At 39.4% G+C, this 15,473-nt stretch overlaps 1 protein-coding gene across 2 annotated transcripts in view; it reads left to right on the top strand.

Moving 5' to 3' along the window:
• Positions 1-10,802, top strand: part of SEH1L (SEH1 like nucleoporin) — a 35,781-nt gene extending 24,979 nt beyond the window's left edge. The window contains exons 5-9 of one of the 2 annotated variants that reach the window (XM_033087547.1): positions 377-475; positions 4,565-4,705; positions 5,678-5,835; positions 7,183-7,333; positions 10,120-10,802. In XM_033087547.1, the coding sequence (XP_032943438.1) occupies positions 377-475; positions 4,565-4,705; positions 5,678-5,835; positions 7,183-7,333; positions 10,120-10,327 (757 nt within the window). In that variant the 3' untranslated portion in view covers positions 10,328-10,802. Of the gene's footprint in view, positions 1-376; positions 476-4,564; positions 4,706-5,677; positions 5,836-7,182; positions 7,334-8,415 lie in introns of both variants that reach the window. The other variant, XM_033087548.1, reaches the window with a different exon arrangement.
• The last annotated feature ends 4,671 nt before the right edge of the window (positions 10,803-15,473 follow it).

Genomic DNA, 15,473 nt, shown 5'->3' with positions numbered 1-15,473 from the left:
GGTGCTGGTATCACCAAGGTTGCTGGTTCAATTCCCCCATGGGCCAATGAGCTGCGCCCTCCTTAAAAAAAAAAAAAATATATCTATTGAATGTTTGATACCTTTTCTTTTGGGAAAACTGCTTTCTTTCTCAACTATAAGTAAATGTGGTAAAAACAGTGCAATGGTATCCTCAGTCCCCGTGTTGATCATTCTGAAGGACACACCCTTCCAAAGTGTTGTCTCTGTTGGATGTATGGCAGGGATTTAATCACAGTAATGTCTTGCTGACTTGTGGGTTGTAGAGCTTATAGAGCGGCTTGATGCCAGTTTTTAAAAATTCTCTGAATTAAATGTATGTTAATTTAATCATGGAAATATTTTTACTCATTTTTAGCTCTCGTGCTCATTCCCCCATGATTGCTGTAGGAAGTGATGACAGTAGTCCAAGTGCAATGGCCAAGGTTCAGATTTTCGAATATAATGAGAACACCAGGTCAGTACTGTTTTGGTTTTAAAATTGTTCCAAATTGCATTTAATTTTTTAAAATGTTATTTCTTTATTCATTAACTGAATTATGCCTTAGTCATTACATATTTACTGATTTCCTATGATATGCCATGTTCTGTGATAGGATATGATGATATAAAATTGAATGATATAGAGGAGAAGGTAATTGCTTATCCAGCATGTACCATTTTGCAGGGAAAACAAACAAAAAAATTAAAAAATGGTGATTAATTTTATAATCTGGGAGAGTCAGGATGTTAAGAGTTTACACCAGGGAGGAGGTGGCCAGGAAGTTCTACCAAAAGAAGACCTATAGGATGAGAAGAAGTTAGCCAGACAAAGGGTAAAACATTTCAGAGAAAACTGCATGTGGTAAGGTCCATGAACAAGAGAGAACCAATGTATATTTTTACTGTGGTTGGAATGTAATAAGCAAAAGGAATTGTGAGAAATATGCAAGGCTTATATCTGCAAGATCTAGTGTTAAGTGTTTAGGTTTTTTTCTTAAGGGTAATATGAAGCCACTGACAAGTTTTTAAGTTGGGGGATAATAGGATCAAATGATACTTTAATTTTTCCATAGATGTGGAAGGTATTTAGGAAGGGAACATGATTGGTTTCAGGGCTAGAATGCTGGTATAATAGTCCAGGTGGGAGATTATAATGGCTTTGGAATGGAGTAGTGGCAGTGGGGATGGAGAGAAGTAGACGATTTGAGACTATAAGAAGTAGTATCAGTAGGATCTGGTGATTGATTGGATATAGGAGGTGAAGAAGGGGAGAGCTATTGAGATGATTTACAAGGGTGTGGCCAATGAATAAAGTGTAATTTGTTGAGATAAGGAACTCTGGAAACAGGGCAGATTTGGGTAGAGTGTAGCAGCATGTGAAAAAAAATTTAATTTTGGTCATGTTGAGATACCTGTAATACCTCGGAGAGCCATAAGCATTGTGTCAGAGGTGTATTCTGAGTCTTACAGGAGAAAAGAGCACCCACCAGGTGATGGGGTAGGCTTCACATGTGCTAGACAGAATTCTTAGGTCTAGTAGTCAGATATTGGGTGGGGCCAGAAGTAGAAGAGAAGAACTAGTATAATTCCCATGAGCTCTGCAATTCAGAATGTTACTACTTGGGTTTTTATACCTGCCTTGTACCTTCCTAGATTCTTGGTTTTTTAGAGAGACTCTGTCTACGGTGCTGTCCAGTAGAACTTGCTGTGATGATGGAAATGGTCCATATCTGCACATCTAATGCAGCGACCATTAGCCATATGTGGCTATTGAAACTTAAATGTGGTTATTGCAACTGAGAAACTGAATTTGTTTTTTATCAATTTAATTTTAAATAGGCATGTGTGGCTAGTGGCTGTTGTTTTGGCCACCACACTTCTAGAATATAGAAGCCTTCCTCTAGAAGTCCTTTTAAGCCATCAAAGTTATGAACCACATTAATAGCACTTTTTTTTTTTAATTGGGAAAGGGGAACAGGACTTTATTGGGGAACAGTGTGTACTTCCAGGACTTTTTTTCCAAGTCAAGTTGTTGTCCTTTCAATCTTTAGATGTGGAGGGTGACATTCAGCTTCAAGTTGTTGTCCTTTCAGTATTAGTTGTGGAGGGCGCAGCTCAGCTCCAGGTCCAGTTGCCGTTGCTAGTTGCAGGGAGCGCAGCCCACCATCCCTTGCAGGATTCAAACCGGCAACCTTGTGGTTGAGAGCCCACTGGCCCATGTGGGAATCGAACCGGCAGACTTCGGAGTTAGGAGCACGGAGCTCCAACCGCCTGAGCCACCGGGCCGGCCCTAATAGCACTTTTTAAAGAGTCTTCATGAAGAGCTAATTTTGTTAATTTCTTTCACCCTTAGCTAAACAGAATGAATAATGAGCCAAATATCTAAAATTTAAAAGATGGACCATTTCTAAAGCATCGGAAAATAAGTATTTCATCAATAAGATTTGAGTGAAGGGATAAAGAACTTGCATTTAGTTCTAAAAGAAAATACAGGGCAGGTAGAAAGTACCTAAATACTTAAAAAAATCCAGTGATAAAGGTAATCTGAGGTTGCATATAAAAAAATCCAGTGATAAAGGTAATCTGAGGTTGCATATGAGTCTCTTAGCTAGGAGAATAAATCCAGATTAGGAGCTGGATCCCCTATATTATGTCATATAATAAGGGCCTGGCTACGGAGAAGTTCTGGGGTTAGTTTAAAGTGGCTCAGTTGCTCAGTGATGATGTGAAGGGCCTTAGTATTTTCCACTTTTTTGCTGTCATCCTTAGTGTGTTGGTGACAGCTCCTTCTTAGGATCATAAGAGTTCCAGGTTTCACGTGCAGATACAAAGTAGGGCCTTTTCTTTCATGAATCTTTTTGTATTAGGAAGAGAAAAACTTTCATAGAAACATCTTAACAGGATTTTTCATTGGGTCCTGCTGGCAAGAATTGGGTCACTTAACCCATGCTTTAGTTGCAAGGTAGTCAGCATGCATCTGGCATTTTCTGTGTCTGGAATAATGGGGAAGTGGCATCGGGTAGGTAACAATGTGTGCGTGCGTGCGTGTGTGCGTGCGTGTGTGTGTGTGTGTGTGTGGTGTGGGGAGGGATTGACTTAGAAAGTTATTAGACCTTTTTGAGAATTGAGCTATTTTGATTCCTTGAAATTAGAGTTGTTTGACAGTTCTTAATAGATTGAACATGGTACATGTAGCATATGTGATAGTGTACTATGAAGCATTCAGTTACTGATACCTAATTGTTCTTTTTGTAAGAGGTACACAGGAAACACTTGTCAAATTAACCAGTATTGGATATTTTTATTTCTATTGGTGAATGAAAATACTAAAGTAGACCTCGCCTTGATAATAATATAAGTGTCCTGCATTTATATAGGTTACAGTGCACTTTCACATGTATTATGAAATTGAATGCTAACAGCCATCTTCTGAGTAGGACAGATAGGTTTTATTAATACCATTTTACAAACGAAGAAAGTGAGACCAACAAAATAAAATGAGGTCAAATAGAGGAGTCAAGACCACATAGAAGACACAAGGGTATAGATGAGATTGTTCAGGGTGATCATACAGGGTGAGAAGAGGTCAAGAAGGGAACCTTGATGCACATACTAGCTTGGAAATGTTTTCAGAAAGAAGGCAGGCCATGTAGAGAATGCTGGGAACACCAGTATTTCAGAGGGTGGAAAGGTGAGCTAGGTGGGTGTTTCAGAGGCTGGAAAGGTGAGATGGGGACATCTCTCTAATGCCCCCTCTCCAACAGACAGTGCTTCAGTACTGTCCATATAATCAGTTGAAGACATAGAAAATTTGATCTGCTATCTCCTTCATTATCTTCCTATTCTCTATTTGCAGATCTAAAAATAGAATTGTAAGGATGAAATAGACATTGGTATAGCTTCCTTTATCACCATGTAAAAAACTTGATTCCTGCTATTATGAGCTTTACGTTTTTATTTATACTCAAATACTAACGAAATTCAATTAACATCTTTTCTTTAAAAAGATACTAATGGCTAATCGAGATCCCATTCTAAGTTTTTGTTAAAGTATCTTAAGCTAAACTTAAAAAAAAACACCTGGGAGGGTATGTAAGTTTCCTAGGGCTGCAGTAATAAATCACTGCAATGTGGTGGCTTAAAACAAATTTATTTTCACAGTTCTGGAGGCCACACATCTGAAATCAAGGTGTTGTCAGGACTTTGCATCTTCTGATGGTGGCTCCAGGAGTTCTTAATGTGTGGCATCTAACTCCAGTCTCTGCCTCTGTCGTCATATAGCTTTCTCTATGTCGCTGTTTCTCTTCTCTGTCTTTTATAAGAGTACTTAACTAAACCCAGGGTGTGTTCTTATCCTGAGATCCTTAATTATATCTGCAAAGATCCTTTTTCCAAATTAGGTGAGATTCACAGTTTTGGGTGTTAGGACTTGGACATACTACATACTGCAGAGGTAAACACTACTTCATTGTGAGCAATTTATTAAAAAATTGAGGTACCTCAACATGTGGATTTTTAAATTTTTTATTTCTGGAATTTTTAATGTAAATTGTTTTTTCGTTAGGAAATATGCAAAAGCTGAAACGCTCATGACAGTTACAGATGCTGTTCATGATATTGCATTTGCTCCAAACCTGGGAAGGTCTTACCATATTCTAGCCATAGCAACCAAAGATGTGAGAATTTTTACATTAAAGCCTGTGAGGTAAGTTTTTGAAACAATTTCTAATTTGAAAGTGTTCTTAATTCTTGATTATTTTCATTTGTGAAGAAGACCATAGAGGCAACTGATCTGAAGAATGGGTTTTTTAGTGAATGTTTCATCTGTAAATACAGCAGGTGTCAAAAAAATGTATACACATTTTAAGAAAGGAAAACTATGTTAAAATTGTAATACTCAATACATACTGATAACAAACGATGAATACAAGTCACATTTGACTTCTGCAATTACAAGAGGTGCATCCAGAAACTTCTGATTACGGTGAACTACTGCTTGAGCAACGTTGACCAAAGTGTCCACTTGTATACATTTTTTTTGGCACTCCCGGTATATGACTTATTGGGGATGGGGAATTGAGTAAGGAGAGATTTGTATTTTCTTAATTGTGTTTTATTTAGGCTGATACTAACAATGAATTAGATTCTCTGAATATAATTGGTACTCTATAAATGTTTGAATGAATGAGAGATGGCATTCTAAGGGAAAATAAACTAGTACTGAGATATTCTTGTGAATAACCTTTTTATCTTTAATTTTGGAATTACGAATTTGAGTTTTTTTTCTTGCCTTTGTTCCTTTTTCCTTCCCGTCTAGTCTTCCCTTCCTAATGCTTTTCTTTTAAAATGACTTATTATGTATTTTATTCCTCAACTTTGAGGGAATAAAGTCCTCTTTTGTTGTATTTTTCTTCTCTGAAACAGTCACTGATTATTTTTTATGTGGTAGAATCACCCCAGGTACTGGGGAGTCAAATGAACGTGGCATGGCCCAATGAACTAATAGGGGGCGGGTGGAATGGATATGCACATTACTATAAAATAATATGGTAAGTAGGTGAGGTCATTTATATATTTTTTGTTTAGGTAAGGGGGTGTGTGTGTGTGTGTGTGTGTGTGTGTGTGTGTGTGTGTGTAAACCTTTTCGCAGAATTCCTCAGGAAAATTTTTTTAACAGGAAAGAACTTACTTCCTCTGGTGGGCCAACAAAATTTGAAATCCATATAGTGGCTCAGTTTGATAATCATAATTCTCAGGTCTGGCGAGTGAGTTGGAATATAACAGGAACAGTGCTAGCATCTTCAGGTGATGATGGCTGTGTAAGATTGTGGAAAGGTAAGATTTCAATGAATCTGCTTTATATTGCTGCTTTAGAATTATCACTTAGAAATGTAATCTAAATATTTTGAAAAAAATATCTTTCCACAGTTACTTTTAAATTATGTCATATTGTTCTTTTGAACCTTCATCACTCTATTTAGTTTATAACAGTTAATGACTAATTGAATTGTTTTTTGAAGGTTCTATGTTGAACAAACCAGCTTTTAAAACTAAAAGTTACTGTAACAGAATATGCAGTATCTCTAAGATGCTGTTTGCTCTATATGTAACTTGTGTGACTGTTCTGCAAACTCAGAGTAGGACTAGAGTCATCTCATACTTGATTAAACAGTGGCTTAGCCAGCCAGCCCTTAATACGTAGGAGAAAATCTAGTATCTTCCCTACTTATCCTCTGTAGCTCTCCAAAAGTTCAAGAGTCTTAGAGCCACTGATTCTAAAAGTTTCTTAGAAATGCCAAGCTGAGAGAGAATTCTGGTCTGGTCAGCCGATACTGACTGTGGTTGCTGTAGTGTGGTTTGCACTTTTGCACAGATATCCACTGGGCAGAGGTGTTCTTGGCCTGTGCACCACTCTAGTCGGTGGTGCAATGCTCTGGTCGATGGTGTCCCGTACTTAGGATCCAAAATTATAGGTTAGTTCATTTACTCTGAGCAGTATTGTTTCCCAAAGTGCAGTTTGGCTGAGTCCCATGGTCAGTTTTAGGCTGGGGTAGAAGCAGCCCTGGCCTCCCTTTCCTCGGTGTAACTTGATTTCAGGGGTTTTGCTGCCCTTTCCTGCTCTGGGCTTTAGTGAAACCACCCATCTCCACCTAGCAGAATCCCTAACTTGGGTTTGCTGGGCTCAGTGTCTTCAGTGACCAATTTTTCATTGAAAGAATTAGGCCATGTTGAATAAGCCACTGAAACCTAAATGTTTTCTTACCTACCTCCATCTCTGAGGAAATTAGGTACCCACATGACAAAGAACACAGTTCCATTACCCTACATATACATGTAATTAAAATTATAATGAAGACAAAAATTTATTTTGATGTTATTGATGCTACATTATTAATGTAGCAGCTTAGAGAATTGTCTCTTAATATTTATCTTGTAGGGAAGGGAAATGGGTTGGTGAAAGCTTTATATTTTTTAAATTAGTAATTCTTTTAAGACTTAAAAAATTGTTGAAATAAAAGTATATTTATTTTATTTTAAAATGTCTTTAACATTTATTCTGAGAGAAAGGCAGCCTATAGGGCTCTTGTTTTTTTTAATTGTAGATTAAGGACGTGAACATAGATTTGTGTCCTGGAGAACAGATATTAGTCATGTTAATGTATTTGACTATTTTCCTTTCAGCTAATTATATGGACAACTGGAAGTGTACTGGTATTTTGAAAGGTAATGGGAGCCCTGTCAATGGGAGTTCTCAACAGGGAAACTCAAATCCTTCCCTAGGTTCAAATATCCCAAATCTTCAAAATTCATTAAATGGATCTTCTTCTGGCAGGTAGGCTGATTTATGGGAAAACTAGAAATTATCTTATTTTTAAATCATTCTGGTAGCCATACTTAAGGTGTGTTATTTCATGGATTTTAAGATTGAATGAAAAAATTCACCCATAATTATGACACTAGAAAAAGTTTTCAATTCACATTCACTTTGTTAGCTCTGTATTTGGCTTACTTAGTCATAATATTTATACATAGGTTGTGAGGTCATTAACCAATCTAAATTACGTTCTGAAATTTAGTCGTCTCGTCTATCAGAAATATTTATAACTTTAAGATTCTACTTTGTTTTTGACGTGGGAGCTGAAGAGGAAATAAGAGCTAATACTGAGGATTTTAGTCCTAGATTATTAATGTGTTAGAGCTGACAGTGTAGCCTTTGAATCAGGTCAAACTGAAATTTTAAGTAAAAATAATTGAGGCTTTGTAGAAGAGAGTAAGTTAAATTGGTTTTTCTTTTTTGGTTGTTGTTTAAAACTTTAATGGCGATTATAAAATGGTAAATTCTGAGTTCTTGATTTTCAGAATTTTAAAAATATTTTAGATTCTTATTTGGTTTAATAAAGAATGTTTGATGTGATCTAAAGAGTCATGCTTTTGTTTGCATATTCAAATTTCATATGTGAATTTGTAAGATAAAATCATATTAATACTCCTTTGTGAAGAATTTGGAATGTGATTCAGGAAACTTTAAAGTACAGCCTTAATAGACTGTCCTGTGGTTATTCTGTTGTCATCTTAAATAAGATAATTGTATTTAAAATCTCAACTCTTTTTATATTTGTTATATTGTTATAAAGAAGACCTGCTATTTGATTTTGAGGTTTAAGTAGTTGCATGAAAACAATTTCAAGTTACCATAGACGATACCAGATAATAAAGATGATTCCATGACACAAAGGATACTAGTGTTAATTAAAAACAAAACAACAAAAACCTGGTTTTTGGTTGCCTGTACTGCATATTTTCTTTTGTAAAGATCTTTGAAGTTTTGACATATATTCTTACTGTGCCAGTAACCATGTGTGTTAGATCTGTGATGCATTTTCCCTTCTCCATTTGTATTATGTCCTTTAACAGAAAGCACAGCTGAGTACCAGCTAACTGGAGTAACTTTGCTGTTTTGCTGCTTGTTGCATGCACACAGGAATGGAAAGCGAGCTCCTTTTCCCCTTCCCCAGCGCCATTTGACCTCTCCCAAGATACACCAGCAGCCTGCTTACTACTGGCAATCCAAAGGCCTTTAAAAATAGTTGTATATCATTTTTTTTGTACTAGCCAGTCGATTGATACTATTTGAAACTTTTGAAAATGGAGAGGCTTTTTGTTGCGAGTTGTCACCAAAACAATTTTTTGAAATTGTTAGTTCCTGAAACTAACATGGGTTTTAAAATTAAAAGGATTGTTAACATCCTTATATGTAGTTGGGAGGAGGGAAAATTCCACTTTATTCCATTTGGAGAATATAGGCTTATTTCTTTTGTTTTCTAAAACAGTAAGCTAAAATGAGGAATTTCTTATTTTTATTTGAAGATTAAATATTTTTCATAAAGATTGTTTTGAGTGCTAATTTGTTTACTTTGTAGAATTGGTTTATACATGAAATTATTCAGTACAATTCTGTCATTTCTTTGTAACATTTAAAAAATATTCGTAAACGAGTGAGTTAAGTAGTAGTAAAATCAAAGTAAATTGTACAGTTTGTAGTCAAATTAAACATTTAGTATTGCTTCATTTATAATTTGGTAGTAAAATGAAAACACCTTTGTAAATTTTCAATTTATATTCACTAAAGAGATTAACGTTTCTAAAATGTGCTCGTATATTTTTATGGTGTGATTCTATGGCTAAAGGTTTCCTTCAGGTCAAAATTTGGAAATACACTATAAGAGAAGCAGTTAAAATTTTGCTGAAATTGTGCATGTACATTAACTCCCACGTTCATGTCCCAGGATTTTAACTTAGTTGGCTGTTTCATTTAGTTTATATCCTATAGAGCTCTGACCTTGATGACAAAGCTATAAATCTTTGTTCGCTAGAATGTGCAAGTATTACGGGTAAGTTATAAAATGGCAGAATAACAATAGGACATATTCTTTGAGCCCTTTTATTAGGTTGGTGCAAAAGTCATTGTGGTTTAAAAGGTTAAAAATAATTGCAAAAACTGCAATTACTTTTGCTCCAACCCTAATAGTTATCAAAATTTGGTACTATTCTAAGGTTTTTGCAGAAAAACAGCTAAGAATATTCAAAGATTGTATTTCTTCAAAAGTATGTTGCAATAGCTGACCATACTATGTGAAAATATATTTGAATTGGTTCTCAGTAATATCTTTGCACTAAAACAATGTGTGCCTGCTGCTACCACAAGTGAAACATTGCTTAAAATAAAGAAAAAGCTTACTGGATTTGTAAATTTATGGGATAGCATCAGATGTTTCTGAGAGGTTAGAAAATGTTTTAAATTACAAAATTAATGTCTTTTGTAACATTCATACTAATTTAAAAATATTTTAAGTTTAACAGATTGTATTTTTTTCTTTCAAGTTTCTATACTTGCTTAAGCAGGCTTGATTTGAATAAGGGCCTTGATTTTTGCTATTATGTTCTGTTAGTTTTGGCATGAATATACTAAAGCTCCCTCCCTCTCCCCCAGCACGTGTTTCCTCCTCTTTGGTTCTCTTTGTATTTACTACTTTTCTCTTTTTCTTCTGTTTTTTTCTTTTTTTTTTTTTTAATGTTTTTGTTTTGTTTTGGTGTTTTGTTCCTGTCTCACTGTTTCAGGTATTTCTTTCCCCCTCTGGATTCCCCACGGGCTGGATCGAGATGGTCCAGTTATACCCAGCTCCTTCCTTCTCCTCCTCCTCCTCTTCCTCCTCCTCTGGTAGAGCACTCTTGCGATGCTGACACTGCCAACCTCCAGTATCCTCACCCTCGCAGACGATCTCTCTCTCGGCCTCTTAATCCCTTACCTGAGAATGAAGGGGTTTAAAACACTGACTTAACACTTAAAGGCCTTATTCGAGTGCTTGTAGATGCTTTCATTCCTGGCTGCTCTTTGTTTTCATTTTCTTTCAGAAGATTTTTCTAATTTAGGGTCTGTCTTGCATGTATTACAACCAGAACACAGTGTTTGAAACCTAAGTGTGTTTGTGCTTCTGCATCAAAGGAACATTTTCTTCATTAGTTTATAACCATTGATGAAATGAGATATGTATAAGTAACAGTTCTGTGAGAGTTACACCCAATAGCTGACTTCAAAGTGCCTATTTTATAAATTTTACTTTGAACTGTTACCATGGTGTTAAGTTTCTAACGGTTTGTCGTACTGGTTAATGTGAGAGCATATCATTATAAAGTTCACTCTGCCTTTGAGACATATTAAGAAATGTTTTTAATTTTACAGGCTAATGTTGAAACTGACTAGTTTGTAAAATAAATCATTCCTGTGTATAAAGTAGTGAAACATCATATGGACTGTTTGGTCTTTTTTTTTAAAGGAAATTGTTTTCACTACTTGGAATTACTGTTTAAAGCTTTTGTGATTATTCTTCAAGTAGATTATTTAATAAAATATATTTTAAAAGATGAATCTGTTGCCTTATAAAAGTAGAATGTATTCTGTTTGATAGTTGGAAAATCTTATATCTCCTTAAAATACCATGTTGCTAAAAATAAAATGCAAACAATCAAAAATTAGAGGATGGGCATGACCTTTATTTAAAAGGTAGTCAGTATGTAGAATAACATGTAGAACCGACAGATGTTGACTTTCAATCTAATTAGACAACATTTTCTAAAATGAAACATTTAAAATTTGAAAACAATATACTTGACAGTAATTATGGTAAAATGATTAAAACTACGGGACTAGTAATATTCTTTTTGGTGGTTTTCTCAGGAATTGTCAAGGATTTAACTTCTATCAGGGCTAGAGAAGGATGCAATTTGAGCAGCATTTCAAATGTATCTAGCAGTTAATCACACATAGATAATTGTTATGACCATATATTATAATAATTTATAATTTAATTTTCAAAGACACATAGAGCTTCTTAATGTGCAAAGGATAAACAGCTGGTAAGATACAGTAATTTTAAGGTACATTGTGGTTTGTTGTATCTAATCATTAAATGTTTTGTCTATAAAGTTGGCGTTTTAGCTTTCCAATATAAGAAAAAGAATCCTTTCCAAATAATTCTCAAACTTCCTTCTGTTAAAGTACTTGTTTTAGGGATCTAACTTAAGGCTGAATCTAGCTCAGAATTAAGAATTCACATCTTTGAGATTTCAGTTGTAGAGGTTAGAATGGGATAATGAATTGAGACAGATTCTCAGTCCAATTTAGTGAATATTGAGCATCTTCTGTGTGCAATATACTGTGCGATATATATAAAAAATACAAAGATAGTTTGCACACAAACTGTCATTCTAATGAGAGACGGTATCTATAGAATTTACAAAAGGTGATGAGGTTTCGGCTTCATAATAAAGGTTTGAAACAGTGTAGTAGGCATAAAAGAAAGTGATTTAATGTTTGAGCTGGCAGGATTTGGAAGGGATGTGGAATTTCAACAGGTGGAATAATTGAAACAGAGTAGAAGTTCCAGGGTGATGATGGCCAAGATGTGAAAGGATAAGGGTGTGTTAAGGCAACAGAATGAAGGATTAGCCTGATGAAACAGTAAGGTTCATTTGGGGAGCTACGTAGTAGGAGATTATTCTCAAATCATACCTTGTGGTCACATTGTAGAAGGCTTTGGATATTCACAGCTGAAGTATTCCCCCTTACAGCAGTTGGTAAAGGGGAAATCTGAGAGATGTTTGCCTTTTCATAACTGGGTAGGCAGCACTTCTAATCCCCTGGAAGGCACTCTTGGCCATGGGGCTTTTGCAAGCTCTACTCAATGTCTAACTAAGGAGATTTGGAATTTCCTGGGAGTTCTTTTCCTCCTCTTAAGTTGGCAAGTAAAGTAATAGTTAATATTTGTTGAGTACTCCATGTGCTAGTGCTCTTCTAGATAAGTTATGTCTTACATAAGTTAACTGACTTAATCCTGACGTCAAACCTGAGGCAAGTGCTTGAATTATCCCCATTTTACAGATTAGGAAACTGGCAGGTTAAAGCCATTGCCCAAGGCTGCACAGCTAGGAAGTGAGAGAACCAGGATTGAGATCTAGGCAGTCTGGCACCAGAGTCTAGGCTTTCCTGCCTGCAGATATTTTGGATCGTAGATCCCTGTTACTAGAGTCCTACAACGTTGCTGGGAGTTGTGGGGAGAGCTTTGGCCACTTGACTTTTATAGAGGAAGGAGATTTATTGAGTTGGGTACAAGGGATACAGCATGAATGATAGTCTGGAACATACAGACACATTCCAGCAGTTAATCTATGTATGGCCATGGTGTATAGAGTTAAAATACCCTGTGAAACGACGGTTGCTCATTATACTCAGTGTCGTGCAGGGCGGCCTGCGGGGTCTGTGCTCCTGCTCCCCACATAAGAACGCAGGATATGGCTAGGCCAAAAAGGAACACCCACGGAGCCATAGGTAAGGAAGTCATACCACTATGGTCTCACTGGAGGCTGGGTTTACACGGTGTGCGACCTGCTGTCTGTTTTGCTGCCAACTGACCGACTCTCCTCTCTCCTCCACTCTCCTTGACTTCCCTCCGTAGCCGCGGCAGTTATATCAGTGGCCAGTGGCTCAATGGTTATAGCTGATGGCCATCTACTACCCGAGCCAGCACCCCTCTACGTGAGGCCGAGAGCCTGGAAACTGCTCTCTGGGGCTCTGTCCCCACACTCCATCCCTACAGGGTCTCGCCTCACAATGTATGCGACAAGCGTCTTCTGCGAGTGTCCCTGTGCGAGGAGCCTAGGAGTGAATGCAGTATCCTGGACACAGCCAGGGCTCTCAGGGCACTGCCACTCTCTCTGGGCACAGCCAGAGTTTCTCAGGGCACCACAGTCCTTCTGGGCACGTCAGACTTCCTGGACTTCTTAGGGTACCACCAGTCTCCTGCCCTCCTGGCGGGCGGTACTGTCGCACTGTAACCACGCGCTGGGGCTGTGGCAACACTTGAGGAGGGTGGTGAGCATGCCCGCGCGTGTCACCGCTTTCACCACCCGGATCCGGAGACGGAACTCTCCTACCGACGTCTGTAAGGTGAGGCCATGTAGCACGTCCACCCCTAGAATATACTCCGGAACGGGGGAGACATACACCTTGTAGGTACGAGGGGGAAGCCTTCCTATACCCAGTGGTAAGGAAACAGCTTTCACAGTCCCAGTCTTTCCCCCGTAGCCATCAATGCAGATTGCTGGTCCCGGGAACAGTTCTGGGTTCCCATAAACAAGACTGCAGTCTGCGCCAGTGTCAACTAGGGCCAAAACCTTCTGCATATTAGAAGGGGACCAATGTATGCACAGTTCCACGTGGGGCCTCCGGTCCCTGCTCGTCCCCTCTAACCGGGTACCTTGGCCCCACCTCTAATCAAGCTGAAAGGAGTTGCCCTCAAGCGGCTGCATGAAGTCCTGGAGGGACACGGGTCGCGCTTTCCCAAACTTCTCCTTTAGGTTTCTCCGGAATTGCTGTTCCGGACTCAACTGTTTCCAAAGTTCCAACAAGAGTGCATTGGGTTGTCGGTCTATTTTTTCCCAATCGACCCCTGCTGCCACGAGATCACGCCACATCTGTGCGCGTGTTATTCTCTGAGGCCCGCGACCTCGCCCCTTTACCTTTGGTTTGGGCTTCCAGGTCTCAACTGCGCGGACCTCCTGTCTTAACTTACTTCACCTCCGGCTTTCAACATCCCCTAGGGTGGCCATGGCAGTTGTAACTTCATGGATCCGTCGCTCTACAAAAGGTGTAAGAATAGCAACCAAGGATCCAAAAGCACTCGCAGGTGCAGTATCCAAAACCAGATCTCTCATGCTGGCTGTAAAAAGCTCGTCATCCGGCCCCTGCATGTTAAGGTTAAAAATAGCATGTCTCATTCCCATTTCATGGATGATTTGAGTAAGTTCCGTATATGACTGCCATTGACTCACAGTGTCTGGCAGCTCGCCAGCCTGTCCCCATAGTGTGCGTACAGCAGCAGTGAGCCACTCCATTAGAGAATGGTTGCCCTGGTCGTGGGCCAACCTATGGCAGTTCTGTAACCTTTGTCGCAGGGACGGATGCACTGTCACGAAGGCTAGCTTTTCCATGTCGCCTGGGGAGCAGAGAATGTTGTCTGCTTCCTCATCCCATAAACATAATAGCCAAGCTGAGATTGGCTCTCCAGGGCGCTGTCGGTACCGCCTCCCCAGCTCCTGCAACTCAGTGGGAGTGTATGGGGTATAGGTTGTGAACTCATTCACAGCTGGGTTGCCGGCAGCAACGCCCCCGGGGCCCAAAGGTTGCTCACGTTTTACCCTTTGCTTCAAGATTGGCCGGGGTTGGGAGCTACACTGTCTCCACTCGCTTCCTCTGCCTCTGCCTCAGAGTCTCCACTGTGGGGCCCTCTTCTAACAGGCGGACCAGAGCTTCCAGCTCTTCCAACCAGGACACCTGGTCCGGCACCTGGGCCATTTCATTAAGCACATTTTCCGTGTTGAGACTCAAGGTCGTGAGGAACATCCAGCCCACGCGGTCAGCTGTAGCCTTCGCCTCCTCCAGCAACCGCTCAGCCAGAGCCTGCAGGGCCCTCTCCACGCTGGCCGGAGAGCCGTCCATGTCCTCCCACCCCTCCTTGGGGGTCCAACTCCTGAGAACAGTGGCCACCGGACACCACACTGTGTGGGGGCCACACGTCCTCCTGCCCAGAGTCAGACTCCATTCCTATCTGGTCAGAATCCTGCTCTCCGTGCCAGGTGTCTGAGTGGGTGGAGGCCTCCGCGGAAGATGTCCACAACCCTCGGAGCCTAAGGCCGCAGCAGATCAACAAAATGAAGGCAACGCCGTCCATGGCCAAGAGGGTGGTGTGCCAGCTGGAGGCTTGAGTCTCCCAGGCAGACCGCGCCTCCTGTTCCCGGTGTCGCTCCTCATGGGCCTCCCGAAGCGGGGCTGTCACATGCACAAACCGCTCACCATGCTTTGGTAGGTTTTGGCTGGCACCGTACCCTGCCTACGAAACTGAGCTTTTATACGTGTA

Source organism: Rhinolophus ferrumequinum, chromosome 19 (assembly GCF_004115265.2).
Source record: "Rhinolophus ferrumequinum isolate MPI-CBG mRhiFer1 chromosome 19, mRhiFer1_v1.p, whole genome shotgun sequence".
Lineage (NCBI taxonomy): Eukaryota > Metazoa > Chordata > Mammalia > Chiroptera > Rhinolophidae > Rhinolophus > Rhinolophus ferrumequinum.
The sequence above is the reverse complement of the archived record's forward strand: the minus strand, read 5'-3'. Positions and strand labels throughout refer to the sequence as shown.